This window comes from Lutra lutra, chromosome 10 (assembly GCF_902655055.1).
Source record: "Lutra lutra chromosome 10, mLutLut1.2, whole genome shotgun sequence".
Lineage (NCBI taxonomy): Eukaryota > Metazoa > Chordata > Mammalia > Carnivora > Mustelidae > Lutra > Lutra lutra.
Window position 1 is genome coordinate 84987533 of NC_062287.1, and position 13754 is coordinate 85001286.

The 13754-nt window shown below is 51.4% G+C and overlaps 1 protein-coding gene across 1 annotated transcript; it reads left to right on the forward strand.

Annotated features, from left to right (window-relative positions):
• Positions 1-12546, forward strand: RCN1 (reticulocalbin 1). Its single transcript, XM_047692104.1, has 6 exons — positions 1-436; positions 4435-4628; positions 5728-5906; positions 7594-7654; positions 10358-10557; positions 11369-12546. Exons 1-6 carry the CDS (start codon positions 183-185, stop codon positions 11474-11476), a joined length of 996 nt encoding a protein of 331 aa, XP_047548060.1. The 5' UTR covers positions 1-182; the 3' UTR covers positions 11477-12546.
• Positions 12547-13754: the final 1208 nt, after the last annotated feature.

The window sequence follows — 13754 nt, forward strand, 5'->3', positions numbered from 1 at the left end:
GCGCGTGAGCCCGGCTGCCCGAAGCTTCCCTGCCCGCGGCCCGGGGCGCGCCCCTTCTCTCCGGCGCGGGGCGGGCCCGTCCCCTCCCCCGCCGCCGCCGCCGCGCTGGGAGCCCCCACTCCGAGTCGCCGTCCTCCTCGCTCGCTCGGTGCCTCCCCGCGGGCCACTCTCCTGCCCTGACGATGGCGCGTGGCGGCCGCGACCGCCTCCTGGGGTTCGCCCTGGGGCTGCTGCTGGCGCTGGCGCTGGCGCCCCAGGCGCTGCGGGCCAAGCCCACTGTGCGCAAGGAGCGCGTGGTGCGGCCCGACTCGGAGCTGGGCGAGCGGCCGCCCGAAGACAACCAGAGCTTCCAGTACGACCACGAGGCCTTCCTGGGCAAAGAGGACTCCAAGACCTTCGACCAGCTCACCTCGGAGGAGAGCAAGGAGAGGCTGGGGTGAGGCCGCGGTCTGGGCCGCGCTCGGGGGCGTCGCAGGTGCCCGCGGGGACACCGGGGCGGCCGCCACGCGGGACTCGCGCCGCAAAGCGAAAGCGAAATCGGGTGCGCGGTCGGAGGGCGGGGACAGGCGGGCGCGGCCGGCGGGGTCGCGCGGAGTTGCCCGGGTGTGCCGGGACCGCGGCGGAGACCGCCACCGCGCCCGGGCCGGGGTGGCTTCCCGCGGGGAGGCAAGAACGTGGCAGCGGCCGCGGAGCCAAGGCGGTCAGGGCCCGCCCCCTACCCTCGGTTGCATCAGAAGGGAGGGCGGAGGGTGTACCAAAGAGTTTGTGCACCGTGGCATTTTAGTGACACGAGCTCTTCCCCACCCTCCCAGTCCCCCCCGCGCCCATTCCCGGGGTTTTAGGGTTTGTGGCACTGATAAGAAGGTCTCCAGGATGAACAGAAATGGATAAAAGATTTAGGGGCAGATGAACGAGAGACTTGATTCCGGGCCGGAGTTCCTGGGCCGCGGCAGAGATGTTCTTGCCATCCGGCTAATAGTAGGAATAGCAGGAATAGGGGTATAAAGATCCTGTCAAGAGAAGAGGGGCATTAGGGGATAGGGAGTGGGAAGTGAGAGTGGAAACTGGTCCCCCAGTTTATGTTTCCTGCAGTTGTCTGCGGAGGCACCCAGTCCTTTGGCAACGATGGCAAAAAGCTGGAGGGTGTGGTGGCAGATTGTGGATTTCACTGGTGAAGGCAGTTGAACCAGGAGCCAAATCTGGAACACAAAACTTTGGTACATTACTGCAGTCTCTCTCTAGGTCCCCTGGGGATACCGTTGGGCTCGTGCAAAGGTACCTGGAAACCCTTCCACAGAGCAATCAGCCCCAAGACCTGGTCCCAGGCGGAGGCTGGGCTGCTCTGGTGTGTGTGTGTTGGGGTGGGGAGGGGGGCTCCCGTTAGCCTGGCCTACTGGGCACCAGGCCTCCCGGAACTTGCTTCCTGGGGGTGGAGGATCTTCTTGTCCTGCTACATGAAAAAGAACACAGCCATCCCTGTGCTGCCAGGGCTACCAAAGGCCAATGTGCTCGGTTAAAATAGGAGGCTAAATTATACCTATTGTGTAGGTGCACCAGCTGCCTTCTAAGATAAAAAGATATTTGAACTTCAAAGTCATCCCCAAACAATCACCTTTTATTTTGCAGAGAAGTAGTTTCTCTTCTTGTCTGGCACTTAACAATGGGGGCCATTGATGGGTTTGGTCTATTGTATCGCTTTGAAGCACTTGGTAACTGATTTCTTCTGGGACCCTGAGAGGCCGCCATTTGCAGCACTGCCACCAGAGAGCAGGAGGACAGGTTTTGGGATGTGGAGTAGGGAACTCTGTAGTTTGCTGTCCTAACAGCTTCTGGTTTTAGTGCCTTCATCATGACAGGCGAGCCTAGTGGTGAGAACTAGTGCAGGCAGTTGGTCTGCATTTGGTCCCTGTGTGCATACCCCCACGTCACTCATTTAGTCATGCAGCAAACGTTTGAATGGCTGCTGTGTGCCAGGCACTGTGTTAGGTACCAGGCAGATACAAAGTTAAGACCTTGTAAGCTAGGACTCCAAGTCCTTACCGTCAGGAGTAGAGGAGAGAGACACAAGCAGACACTGCGTGTATCTGCTGTGATGGTGCCGCTACAAACCACGGTGACCACAATCGGGAGAAGGAGCCTCTAGGGCTGCAGGTTCCCGACGGGCCTGGGGGCCTGGGGACACCATCTGATCAGAACCAGCGGGATGGTCAGAGTTTGCCGGGGGGACCAGCAGAGCGAGTCTTTCCTGAAGTGAAAACAACCTGCTTGCAAAGGTGTTGAGACCTGTTCTGGGGGTGAGGAGTGGTGGGACAGTAAAGGGACAGGGCAGAGCAGAAAGGATCTCTGTGAGGTGGAGACTGGACATTACTCTGTACATGATCAAAACGTCAGCATCCTCAAAACTTGTTAGGAACATGAGACCAGCAGCAGGACAGAGAACATGACCGAGACACGGATGGAGAAACCAGGGACAGGGGAGTGGCCATGAGGGCCTGAAGCAGGCCCGGCCGGTCCCAAGGGGAGGAGAGGGTGAATCCAGACACACGTGGGAGGTAGAACTGTGCGTGCTTGCTCTTGGCTTAGCATGGGGGTGGAGAAGGGGAGGGAACCCAGGATAGCCGGTCTGCAGCCTGAACCACCGGATGGGGACTGGACACACCACTCATCCGTCAGGTAAATCTAGGCTAGAGGGGAGGGCTTGGGAGCGGTGGGTGCCACCTGGGACAGACTGGAACAGGAACAGCCGCCTCTCTGTCCCCCGCCCCCACCGAGTTTGGGCTGCTGAGGGGGAGTGTGGCTGGATCTGGGCAATCACTGCCTGATGTTAGATTCTGAAAAGGGGACCGTCCTAAAGCCACTAGGGACACATAGGCCGGGGAGCTGCAAAGTGGAGGCCCACGGGCCACATGCAGTCACAGACATGCAGCACGGTCTTGGAGAAAACGTAAAGTACCATACAAGTGATGTCACATACAGACCCTGATTTCTAGTTTCTCTTGACACGGTTGACTTTTATTCCCACGTGTTAGGCAGCGTCTGGAGCGGAGATGGGCAGCCTTGCAGGTGGCGGCAGCACATCTCCAGGTTTGCCCGAGGCCCTGCCGGGGGTCTCTGCTCGCTCTGTTCCTCGCTGGGTGTCGGTTGAGTTCTCTATCCACCTGTGATCTAGATGACTGTCCTCAGTGAGGCCAGGCACACATTCTCTCCTTTCTTCACCACAACATCCCTTGCAGAACAGGTGTTCCAATTTATAGTCAGGGAAACTGAGACCCAGAGGGGCTGGAAGGAAGGAAGCCTCGAGGCTTTGTCAGTCTTGAGACCTGTTAAAATGGCCGCTGAGGAGAGGACACCCGGAAGCTGTTGGGAGTGCTTACGTTTTCCTGAGTTAAGAGGAGCAGCTCCCTACCCAGACTCAGGTAGGCGATGGAGACTTTACGCGTACTAACGAATTCATACCCATTTCTAATTAATCAAAGAGTAACTGTCAGTCAGAACTTCAGTTGACAGTAAGAAAGTTTTACCAGTGAGGTGACAGGCTGCAGCACAAAGCAAAGAACCAAATCACTAATTAGCCTGGGTGACCCCATCCCAGGTGAATGGACTACTAGAGTCAGACTTTTTTAAGCATTAGAAATAGCTTGTGGGTGTCCTTGAAGTTCCCCACAGGGACAGCTTCCTTCTCTTGGGATCCTCAGGCCTAAAGGTGGACACTGGGGAGTTCCCGACCTGAAGTTTGCTCTGGACTCGGGCTTGGGGTACCTCAGTAGAGTCGAACAGGAAACACCACTGGACTGAGGCATCTGTACCCTGAGGACAGGGGTGTGGGCTCCTGCGGGTGCTCAGCTGGTCAAGTTTCTTGAATAGTTTCTGTGCCGTGAAGGCTTTCACCCCTGACGTCTTAGGCTTTGACTGGCAAGGTCTGGTCTCCTTCTGCTTTAAGCTTCAAGTTGTTGTTGTTTGTTTTTTTGCACTGGCCCTAGAGCCCAGTTACCCGGTCATAGCACATACCAGCTGTGTGATCTCAGAAAAGTCATCTCATTTCCCTCAACCTTGGTGCCATCACTCTAAAGAGAGGGAGTCAGAATGCACCTGGAGAGGACTGCTAGGTTTCATCTTACAAATCAGCTCTGATCAGTTGTCCAGCTGCAGGGCACTGTGTTGAGAAGGATTCCTAGGCACATCTGGGTTTATCAGGACAGAGAGCATGGCCCACCCTGGTTGTGTCTGCCATTGGCACTGGGTCGGGAGAGGCATATTATCGTCAGAAAAGATAAACTTTAAGATACCTCCCAGCATGATCAGATCATTGATTTTATTTCAGTTGTTTATTCATTTTAGATTCTATGGTGTTTGCTCTTTTTCTGGATCAGGATCATGTTAAGTCTTGATAATAGACTTGCGGGTTTGGTGTTGGCTTTTTTTTTTTAACTACAGGAAGATTGTTGATCGGATTGACAGTGATGGGGACAGCTTTGTGACCACTGAGGAGCTGAAAACCTGGATCAAACGAGTGCAGAAAAGATACATCTATGATAATGTTGCCAAAGTCTGGAAGGATTATGATCGGGACAAAGACGATAAGATTTCCTGGGAAGAATACAAACAAGCCACCTATGGTTACTACCTAGGTAAGAGGTGCTGCCCGAGTTTTGGCACAGCTGGGGCCCTCAGAACAAGCTCCCTGCTCGAACCTGTTCTCTCTCTCGACACATCTGTTGCCTCGGGGAGATGTCACAACCCCCTAAGCAGAACCTCCTTGTGTAGCACCCTCCTCTGCTTAGTAAGAATGTACAGAGCTGCTTACTCTGACTGAGGCTGTAGGTGGTGAGTAGTGGGAGGAGTCCAGGGCCCAATAACGAGTGACTTAGCCTGGGTGGCTTACTTGGTTAAGCATCCGAATCTTGACTCGGGTTCAGGCCATCATTTCAGGGTCGCGAGATGTGACTTCGGTTGCTGCCCAATCTGAGCTTACGATCTCGGAGGCATAAAGAACAAAGAGAACGGTGTAGAGATGAAGCGTGTCTGTGGGACAGCTTCAGAATGCTGCCTAGTTTCAGATCCCAAAGACGGCTGGAGCCCTCAGGGAAGGCTTCCTGGGGGAGGGTGGCCTGGGAGTTGGGTCTTGAAGAATGGATATCTATTTGGAGAGAGACAAGAGGGGAAGGTAGGTCAGCTGGGGAAGCAAAGGGACAGGAGTGTATTCAGCAGTGGACAGGGTTTGGATAGAAGACATGCTTGTTTGTGGGGAATGATAGAGGGATGTGTGCAGGCACAGTGTGCGGCCCCACTGGGTGTGTGGGAGAGAGAGCTAGGAGATAGGTCTGAGGAGAGCCGGAGATGCACACACTCATGGCTAGGTTAAGGGAGATCTTAAGAGCCAGACAGAAACATTTAGACAGAATGTTGTGGGTACTGGGGAGCCTGTGTGTGTTCTAGATCAAACAATGATATGAAAGCAGGGTTCTGCAAAGAAAAGTATGACCATGTGGCCTAAAGCCAGCACTCTTAACCACTTGCTATAATGCCCCCAATAAAATGCTAGGGCCTGGATTATTGCAGGGGAGGGAATGAAGGGACAGATAAAGGCATTCTGAAATGTTTCAAAGAACTCAGTGGATTTGGGACCTTTTGTCCCGTGTGTACCCTTTAAGCATTAAGGATGAGTGGTCTGGAAGGAAATGCTTTCCGTAGCAGCCCAGTTCAGACCTTTTTGCACACATCCTGCAGGAAACCCCGCAGAGTTTCAGGATACTTCAGATCATCACACCTTTAAAAAGATGCTGCCACGGGATGAGAGAAGGTTCAAGGCCGCAGACCTCGACGGTGACCAGACAGCTACTCGGGAGGAGTTCACCGCCTTTCTGCACCCCGAGGAGTTTGAGCATATGAAGGAAATTGTGGTTTTGGTAAGATCATTAAAGAACCTGAGCTGGGAAAAGACCAGAGCTAAATCTGTACCAAAAACTTGTCCCTTCTTGCAAAGAGAGCGCATTTGTTGGCCGGACGGGAGTTGGAAAAGAACTCTGAAGTGGACTACGTTGGGAATCCTTGTCTACCTGATAGATTAGTCAGGGCCACCTAGCTGCTGTGGGACAAATAGCCCCAATCCCAGTGTGGGAAACAAAGGTTATTTTTGCTTCTACCAAGTCCCGTGCAGATGGTCTGAGTCATGTGGGCCTTCTGGGTGCTTCCCCAAGTACTATCAGATACTCAGACACCTTATACCCAGACGCTCTCCCATCTCGTGGCCTCCTGGTCATCCTGGAACAACCAGCTGGGAGACACAAAGGAAAAGAAGAGGAATGAAGAGAAGGCAACAGTCTGCTATTACTCTCGTGGCCAAGATTGTCCCTCCCTTTTACCTTCCACGGGCTCCTTCTGGATAGGACGAGGCAGGGAGATACAGTTTAGATGTGTGCCAGGAAAGAGCAGATGGGTTCAGTGATCCACTAGCTAGTCTCTGTCCCATTTTTCAGCCTTGCGGGAACTAGAAAAAGACACTGAAAGGGAATTAGTGATTGTTAAACCACAGGGGGATTTAAAACTGGCTGGAAGGACACTTCTCTTAGGAGTGGGGCTTGGGAGGGTACATGGGTCTGACCAAGGCTCTGGGGGGTGGCTGGGCATTCCATAGTGTCTGGTGGGGTCCCAAACGTCTTCATTTTCCGTGACAGTAAAATAAATGCCATCACCTATTTCTTGGGCAGGTGCCCAGGCCAGTTCTAACTGCTTCGATCCTGGGAAATAAGGGGCTAGAGTTTGTGGTTCGTAATTAGCTCTGGACTATTTTAGTTGCCCAGCTGGTGGATGGGGTCCCCTCTTGCCTCGTGCTTCCCTCTCGTGATCACCGTGACACCAAGGACTGGGCAGTGGCTCTCAGAATCATTTCTTTCTACCACCCACCATCCATGTGGCGATAGCTACTTTGCCAGGGGACTGTGAAGATGGGGGAATTGTCCCTAAGTACATTACGTGCCTCTGGACTGGCTCCCTGCTCTCAGGTTGGCTGTTCGCTTCAGCCCAGGACACATCTGACAAAGGAAAGTCATTTAATTACTCACCCGAGTAATAAACCTAATTAAGAAGTCAAATGCACCAAGTGTAGCACATATACGTCCAAAAGTATAATATACTTTTACGTCTTAATTGCCTATTGTTTCATATTTTTATGACATCCACTTAGTCCTCATCATCCACTCGGCCCTGGAATCTACTGTTTGTGATTACCCGGTCCAGTGGTTCTCAATATGGGTTCCTCACAGTACCCCAGGGGATGATTTGGCTGGATGGTGGGCATGGTTGGCCTGGCAGGGCTTCTTGATAAAAATCGGAGTCCCTCTGGGCTTTTACTTACATTTGCATTTGAAGAGAGTGTTCTGCTCTTAAAGTTGGGGGAAGAAGAAGGACTAACAGAAGCCACTGCCTATTTTTCACAGACAAGAAACTACTGCCCTGGGAGGTAAGGAGGTGAGCCAAAAGTTTCCAAGCATTTTCAGCCATAAAAGCCAGACAGAGGAGGACAGTAGGTAGAACTCTCAGATTTACTTAGAGCACGCCTCCAACTTGCCTTCTCTATTGCCCTTTGCTTCCTAGGAAACCCTGGAGGACATTGACAAGAATGGGGATGGGTTTGTGGATCAAGATGAGTATATTGGTAAGTGTGGCCTGGGGTCTTGCTAGGCCGTCCTCGGACATGCCAAGGGGCACCATTACTCCACCCACATCTCAAACTGCTTTCCGTGCACGTCTCTTTTAGCAAGAGCTGCAAGTCTGAAGTTGTCACTCCTCTGCCCTCCCACTGGAGAGGGACTTGTCATACCAGTCCCAGGGTACAGCATCTGGGATGCACTTGGGAGACCTCACCTAGGGGCCAATAGGAGGCCCCACGGCTCCGAGAGGTGGCCCCCACTCCCCTGTCTGGTTTTACCTTTGCAAAATGGGCATGGAGATCCCACAGATTTCCAGTGAGGCCAGAGCAGACTGGGTCAGGGGAAAGACCCCAAAGTCAGATGGTGGGTCCATGGGGCCTCGAGGCACTGAGCAGGTGGAGCCGGAATGAATGCGACTGTTTACAGGCCCAGGCGTCTGCAGGAATGGCCTCCTCCTTAGAGAGGTGACTCCTTGTACAGAGGGCACAGCTGCCCCATGCTTGGTCATCCTGTGCCTCTGGTTTTTGATGCTTTCATTGGGAGTAACGCAGCCCGCCTTTTGCTCCCGTGGCTTCCACTGAAGCGTCAGGAAGTGGGTTTTTCGGGTACTGGACGCTGCGGGAGTAGGAGTCAGATTCACGCAGCCGGGTCAGAAGCTGCCTTGCTGGTTAGAGCCCTTCCGAGCAGCCGGTAGGCCTCCCAGCATAGAGGACTGGGGCAGGCCAGCTGGAACTTTCCATTTCACCCTCACCGCGGTCACGTGGGAGCTCTGGTACAGGGCTCCCTAAAGCAGTGCCCTCCCCTGGCGACTCCCAAGTGTTGATAAAGTAAATGCTGGAAAGTCATCTGAGGGATGGGATGCAGATAATCTTCGTGCCCACCGTTAATAGAGGCAGTTAATTACCTTTCGGCACAAGATCAAGACGCACATCGCTGTTGGTCCCTGGTCCGTGGTTGCGTTGCTTGGCCACCCCAGGCCCGAGAATCGTGCCTTCTGTAATGACGAGCAAAGTTTCTTCTAAGCAGAGGTGATCTTTGATCGGAAGGCCCGTGCGCTGTCCGCGGGTGTGTGGAACAGACAGGTCGCTCTCGCCGTGATAATTAAAGCGATCTCGGTGGTACGACCTCTGGAGAATAACATACTGACAGGTCCCTCGTGGGCGCGAGCTTCCCCATGCCTGGGGTGCGAGCTAGGAACAGCTCAGAGCTGCAGACGCCTCGCCTTGACGGTGGTGATAGAATTAGACAGAAAAGTCTGACGCGTTGAAACAAGCCATGTTGCGCTTTTGATTAAAAGTGTGTGCTCTTCCTGGCCCTCCTGAACTCTGCATTGAACCGGTGCAAAGTCAGGGGCAAAATTCTGAGGGACTCTGCCAGAAAGAAACACTCCATTCTTGACACCGGGGAGGGAGGGAGATGCGGGGCATGGTGCTTGAAAACACAATTCTGAGCGGCTTTCAGGCAGAGGGAAGGCCTCTGTGTCTGGACTTGCCCAGCAAGTGACTTCATTTACAGAGGAGCCTTGTTTTCTGCTGGGAGTGAGCAGAAAACCGGTGGTGATCTGGTGCGGTGGAAAGAGCACCGGGCTTGGGAGTCCTGGCTTCTCCACTTAGTAGCTGTGCGACCCTGTGGGAGTCACATCATATTGATAAGCCTCAGTTTCCTCATCCAGAAAATGGGAATACACAGCACACACGCTTGCGGTACTTGATGAAGCCCAAGTTAGCTAATAAATGTGACAGCCTTGCTCCAAAACAGTCTGCACTGTCAGGTGTGGCTCTGCCTTGTAGCAGAACCAAGGGTCTTGCCTCTCTTTTTCCTTCATTCGCTACCCGCTCTCCCTACCACTTGGCATTTCCAAGCTGTGTTTCCATTAAAGAGAAAACTGCCCATAGGGTATCTGTCTTTTCAAAGGAGAGCTAGTGACTTAGCAAGCAATGTACCCTGATTTTTTTTCCCCTTTCCCAGTCATTTCATAAAATATAATAATTCATCTTACAGAATTGTTATAAGGATAAAATAAAATGATCTCTGGGGAAGCCCTTTGGAGATGATACAAACAACAATAGGAATAAGTGGTTGAGACCAGGGGTGGGAGCAGAGTGGCCCTGTTCCCATGTAGGCTCGAGCTCATACTAGCTGTGGGTCCTTGGGTTAAGGCTGTGCCTCAGTGTTTTCATCTATAAAATGGGAACAGTAACAGTAGCTACTTCTAGAATTATTATGAAAGTTAAACAAAAAAAAATGTGTAAAGTATTTTATATATACTATCTGGACTATAGGAAGTGCTTGATGTTGGTCTTTATTACTGTTTTTCCACCCACACATGTGCCAGTTTGGCTTGTAGAGTTTTTTTCACGGAAAGGATCCTCTTAATCTTTGTAGAAACTCTGATTTGTAAATTACTACCTCCAAGTTACAGACAAGGCAACTTAAGACCCACTGAAGTAAGTAACATGATCCCGGTCCCTGAACTAAGGCACGAGCCAGGATTCATCTTCTGGCTCCTGAGCTCCGTTCTCTCTGTTCCACGAGGCGGCCTGCACGGCGGCTAAGTCACTACGTCATTACCCTCCGGACACTGCCCGCCAGACATTTGGGTGCGGGGTCCCAATGGGCCATCATCTCTCCAAAACCTCAGCAGCTCAGGTTTTCCTTGACTTGCCTTCCTGCTTGTCCTGCTAACCGAGAACCACCTTCCCTTCCAGCGGATATGTTCTCCCACGAGGAGAACGGCCCCGAGCCAGACTGGGTTCTGTCGGAACGGGAGCAGTTTAATGAGTTCCGGGATCTGAACAAGGACGGGAAGTTGGACAAAGATGAGATTCGCCACTGGATCCTCCCTCAGGACTACGACCATGCTCAGGCCGAGGCCAGGCACCTGGTGTACGAGTCAGACAAAGACAAGGTAGCTCACGGTCTCCTGGAATCACTCCTTGAAGGGAGATCGTTTATACAAGATGGGTTCTGTTTGCTTCTTTGGTGATAGCATTGGCCCGTGGCCCACACAGCCGTGTCCTTATCGACTTCTTGCCTATTTGCCCTATATTAGAGACTTGGGAGCTTAAGCCAATACCGTGGTAACCCACGATGAACTCATTAGAGGCCCAGACAGTCCTGGATAGTCCGCTAAGGGCCACATACTTAATTCCCTCCCCTAAGGATTGCAGAAACCGTCACTTCTTTGGCTATGGACCGGGCATGGATTTCAGAGGTGTACCCTGAGTTGTCCGAGGACCGGTTTGACACTTAGCAGACATTTAGCAAACATCTGTAATGTGTCAGGCACAAGGGTGCACATCCCCAAGCAAGCTCGTCCTGCTGACTCAGACGCCCAGCCCTTGAGTATCTTTTGATAAATATCCACATAAATAAACGAGATTTAGAAAGAAGCCCTGCCTCTTCCCAATTTAATCGCTGCTCCACGTTCCTGGGAGACAGGAGAGTTCTGTAGTCAGGCCATAAAAGGGGAGTGGATCTCTTCTTCGGCGCCTGTTTTGGGAAAACCAGCACTGCTTGTGGACATAACCAGATTCTCGCCGCGGTCTGGATTTTGCAGGGTGGTGACGGTGGGTGAAGGGGTGCCTGGCCGCTTCTCTTAATTATGACATGCACTATTTTAAATGTTGAGAATCCATGAAATTAGGGGAGTTTCACGCTGAACCGTTCCTCAGAGTTACCAGAACTTCTGTGACAGAGATCTTTCCTCTCTCTTGCAGGATGAAAAGCTAACTAAGGAGGAGATATTGGAGAACTGGAACATGTTCGTCGGGAGCCAGGCTACCAATTACGGGGAAGATCTCACAAAAAACCACGATGAACTTTGATACCTCCTCCCCATGGTGCATACAGCAGACTGTCACAGGCTTTCTCTCATTGTCTTAGAGGGTTTGCTACAGTTGTCTCGCTTACAGCAGTTGGGGACCCCCAAAAAGTAAGTTTCTGACCGATTGGGGTTAAAATGATTTTTCACTCACTGTTTCCTGGAAAATAGTCATCGCACTCGTTTCAGTAAGACTTCTCCGCAAACACATTAAAATCTTGGTCAGTCGCGACAGTCTATGGGGATCGTTGCTAAAACATGATTTGTTAGCTTTTTCCGTTACGCATAAATGAAAGAGCAAGAGAGTGTGAAAGAACCCCAGATTCAGAAGTTGGGGGGCTTGGGGGCAGTACATGGAGCGACTGCTGTGTATTTTAACTGCACAGTTTTTGGGTCTGCCACTGTTGAACAGCGGGTGAGGGAAGCCTCTGGTGAAACTACAGTGGTGTCCCCCTCTGCAGGTTTATTTCAGAGCACGTCTAATATTCCCGAGTCTTCCTTCTTGACCTTATACTCTGAGCTGTCACTGTAAATGGTATATAAAACTTCTGTGCATTTTTCTGTACAGACCTGCTAATGTGCGCAACAAATCCATATCTTTGTGGTGTTTTTCTGTTTGTTTGTTTTTACAATAAGCAGCAGTCAAGAAAGATAATGTGAAAAAGGAAGTTTAGCGGTAGGGAAGAAATGAATGTCCGGCATTCGAAGAACTCCAGGAAAATGATGAACACTTTTATTATACTTGAGAACATTTTCTTGACATGTAAATGAGGTAGGTCTGAGCTTTGAAAAAGTGAACAGTAGTACAATCCGTTTCCTCGCTGATCACCGACAGGAATGAGGCAGTGGGATCCTGGGGAGGCCGGCGTCGTGGAGCCCTGGAACCCACTCCTGCTGGTCCTGGGGAATCCGCGACCCTTGGACGTGCCCTGGGGACTGCTACACCAGGGAATTAGGAAAAGGTGGTGTTCCAAGTCATTGGCTGAACTGGTAGAAAACCGCCCTTAAAGGTTGAAATTTCACGTTATAAATAGTGAACAAAATAAAGGATCCCACTGAGGATTTTCTACTGTGTGCTGTGGTGTTTGACCTCTGATGTACTATTTGTGACATTCTTGTTCATATAGAATTAACAGTGGGATGGGATTACATTAATTAAGATGATAAAGGTTCAGCTTATAATCTGACTACAAAAATGTTTAGAATATGCTCACATTTACCTATGTAACAAGTGCATAACTTCCTTCTTTCTCTGCTAGTAGGGGCATTTGTGAGTCATTTTAACTGTAAGTCTGAGACAGGTTTCAAGGCCTACAAGGCCCTACAGGCTCTGGTCCCTTCCTGTATCAGAATCTCCTTACTGCTCTCCCCTCCACCTCCCATAGCGACTGACTTTCTAGTCCTCCAGCACAGCAAGGTCATTCCCAGCTTGAGCCCTTCGCACTTGCTGCCCCGGAGATTCAGAACACCCATCTCCCACGTCCTCAGGGAACTCAGATGGTGCCTCCACAATGGGGCCTCCCACGTTCCCATCATTTATGGTGGTCCCATTTGAGTCCCTGTTTATATTTTGTCCCATTTCCCTGTTCTCTTCTTGGTACACATTGCCATTTAAGCCACTGTTTCCTAGGGTTGATGTCCAAATTACCACAAAGAGGGAGGCTTACAACAACAGAAACTTAAGTCTTTCCCAGTTCTTGATGCCAGAGTCTGAAACAAAGGTGTAGGCCAGGCTTAACCCCCTGGGAGGCTCTTGGGAGGAATCCTTCCTTGCTGCTTCCAGATTCTGGTGGCCCCAGCTGTTCACTGGCTGTGGCTCATCACCCCCCTCTCTGCCTCCATCTCATGGCCTTTTCTTTCTGTCTCCTCTGTGTGACTTACAAAGACACTTGTCATTGAATGTAGGGTCCACCTTGATAATCCAGCATGCTAACCCCCTCATCTCAAGATCCTTACTTAAATCTGGTTTTCCAAGTTAAGGTCACATTCACAGGTTCCAGGGGTTAGGAGGTAGACCTGTCTTTTGGTGGCGGGGGGTGGGGGGGGAGGCACCTGCAGCCAACTGTACCATTTGATGTTTTCTTATTTGTATACTGTCCATCTTCCCAAAATGCAATGGGAGAGCAATGGTCTGGTCTGTCTTATCTACTGCCGTTGTCCAGGACCAAGAGGATGAGAGCCTAATCTATAACAGGTGCTCTGTAATTACCCGCTGAATGGATGAGAGGTTGTTAGCTTTCATCAGAGAGAATGTTCTTCATGGTGGAAAAGTGTGTAAATAA

What these genes read in the sequence shown, in the direction of transcription:
- RCN1 (XM_047692104.1), top strand. Translation starts at nt 183, where the DNA reads ATGGCGCGTGGCGGCCGCGACCGCCTCCTGGGGTTCGCCCTGGGGCTG. An exon ending in CACCTATGGTTACTACCTAG is followed by an intron (nt 4,629 to 5,727) that starts GTAAGAGGTGCT and finishes CACATCCTGCAG; the next exon opens with GAAACCCCGCAGAGTTTCAG. An exon ending in GGATCAAGATGAGTATATTG is followed by an intron (nt 7,655 to 10,357) that starts GTAAGTGTGGCC and finishes CTTCCCTTCCAG; the next exon opens with CGGATATGTTCTCCCACGAG.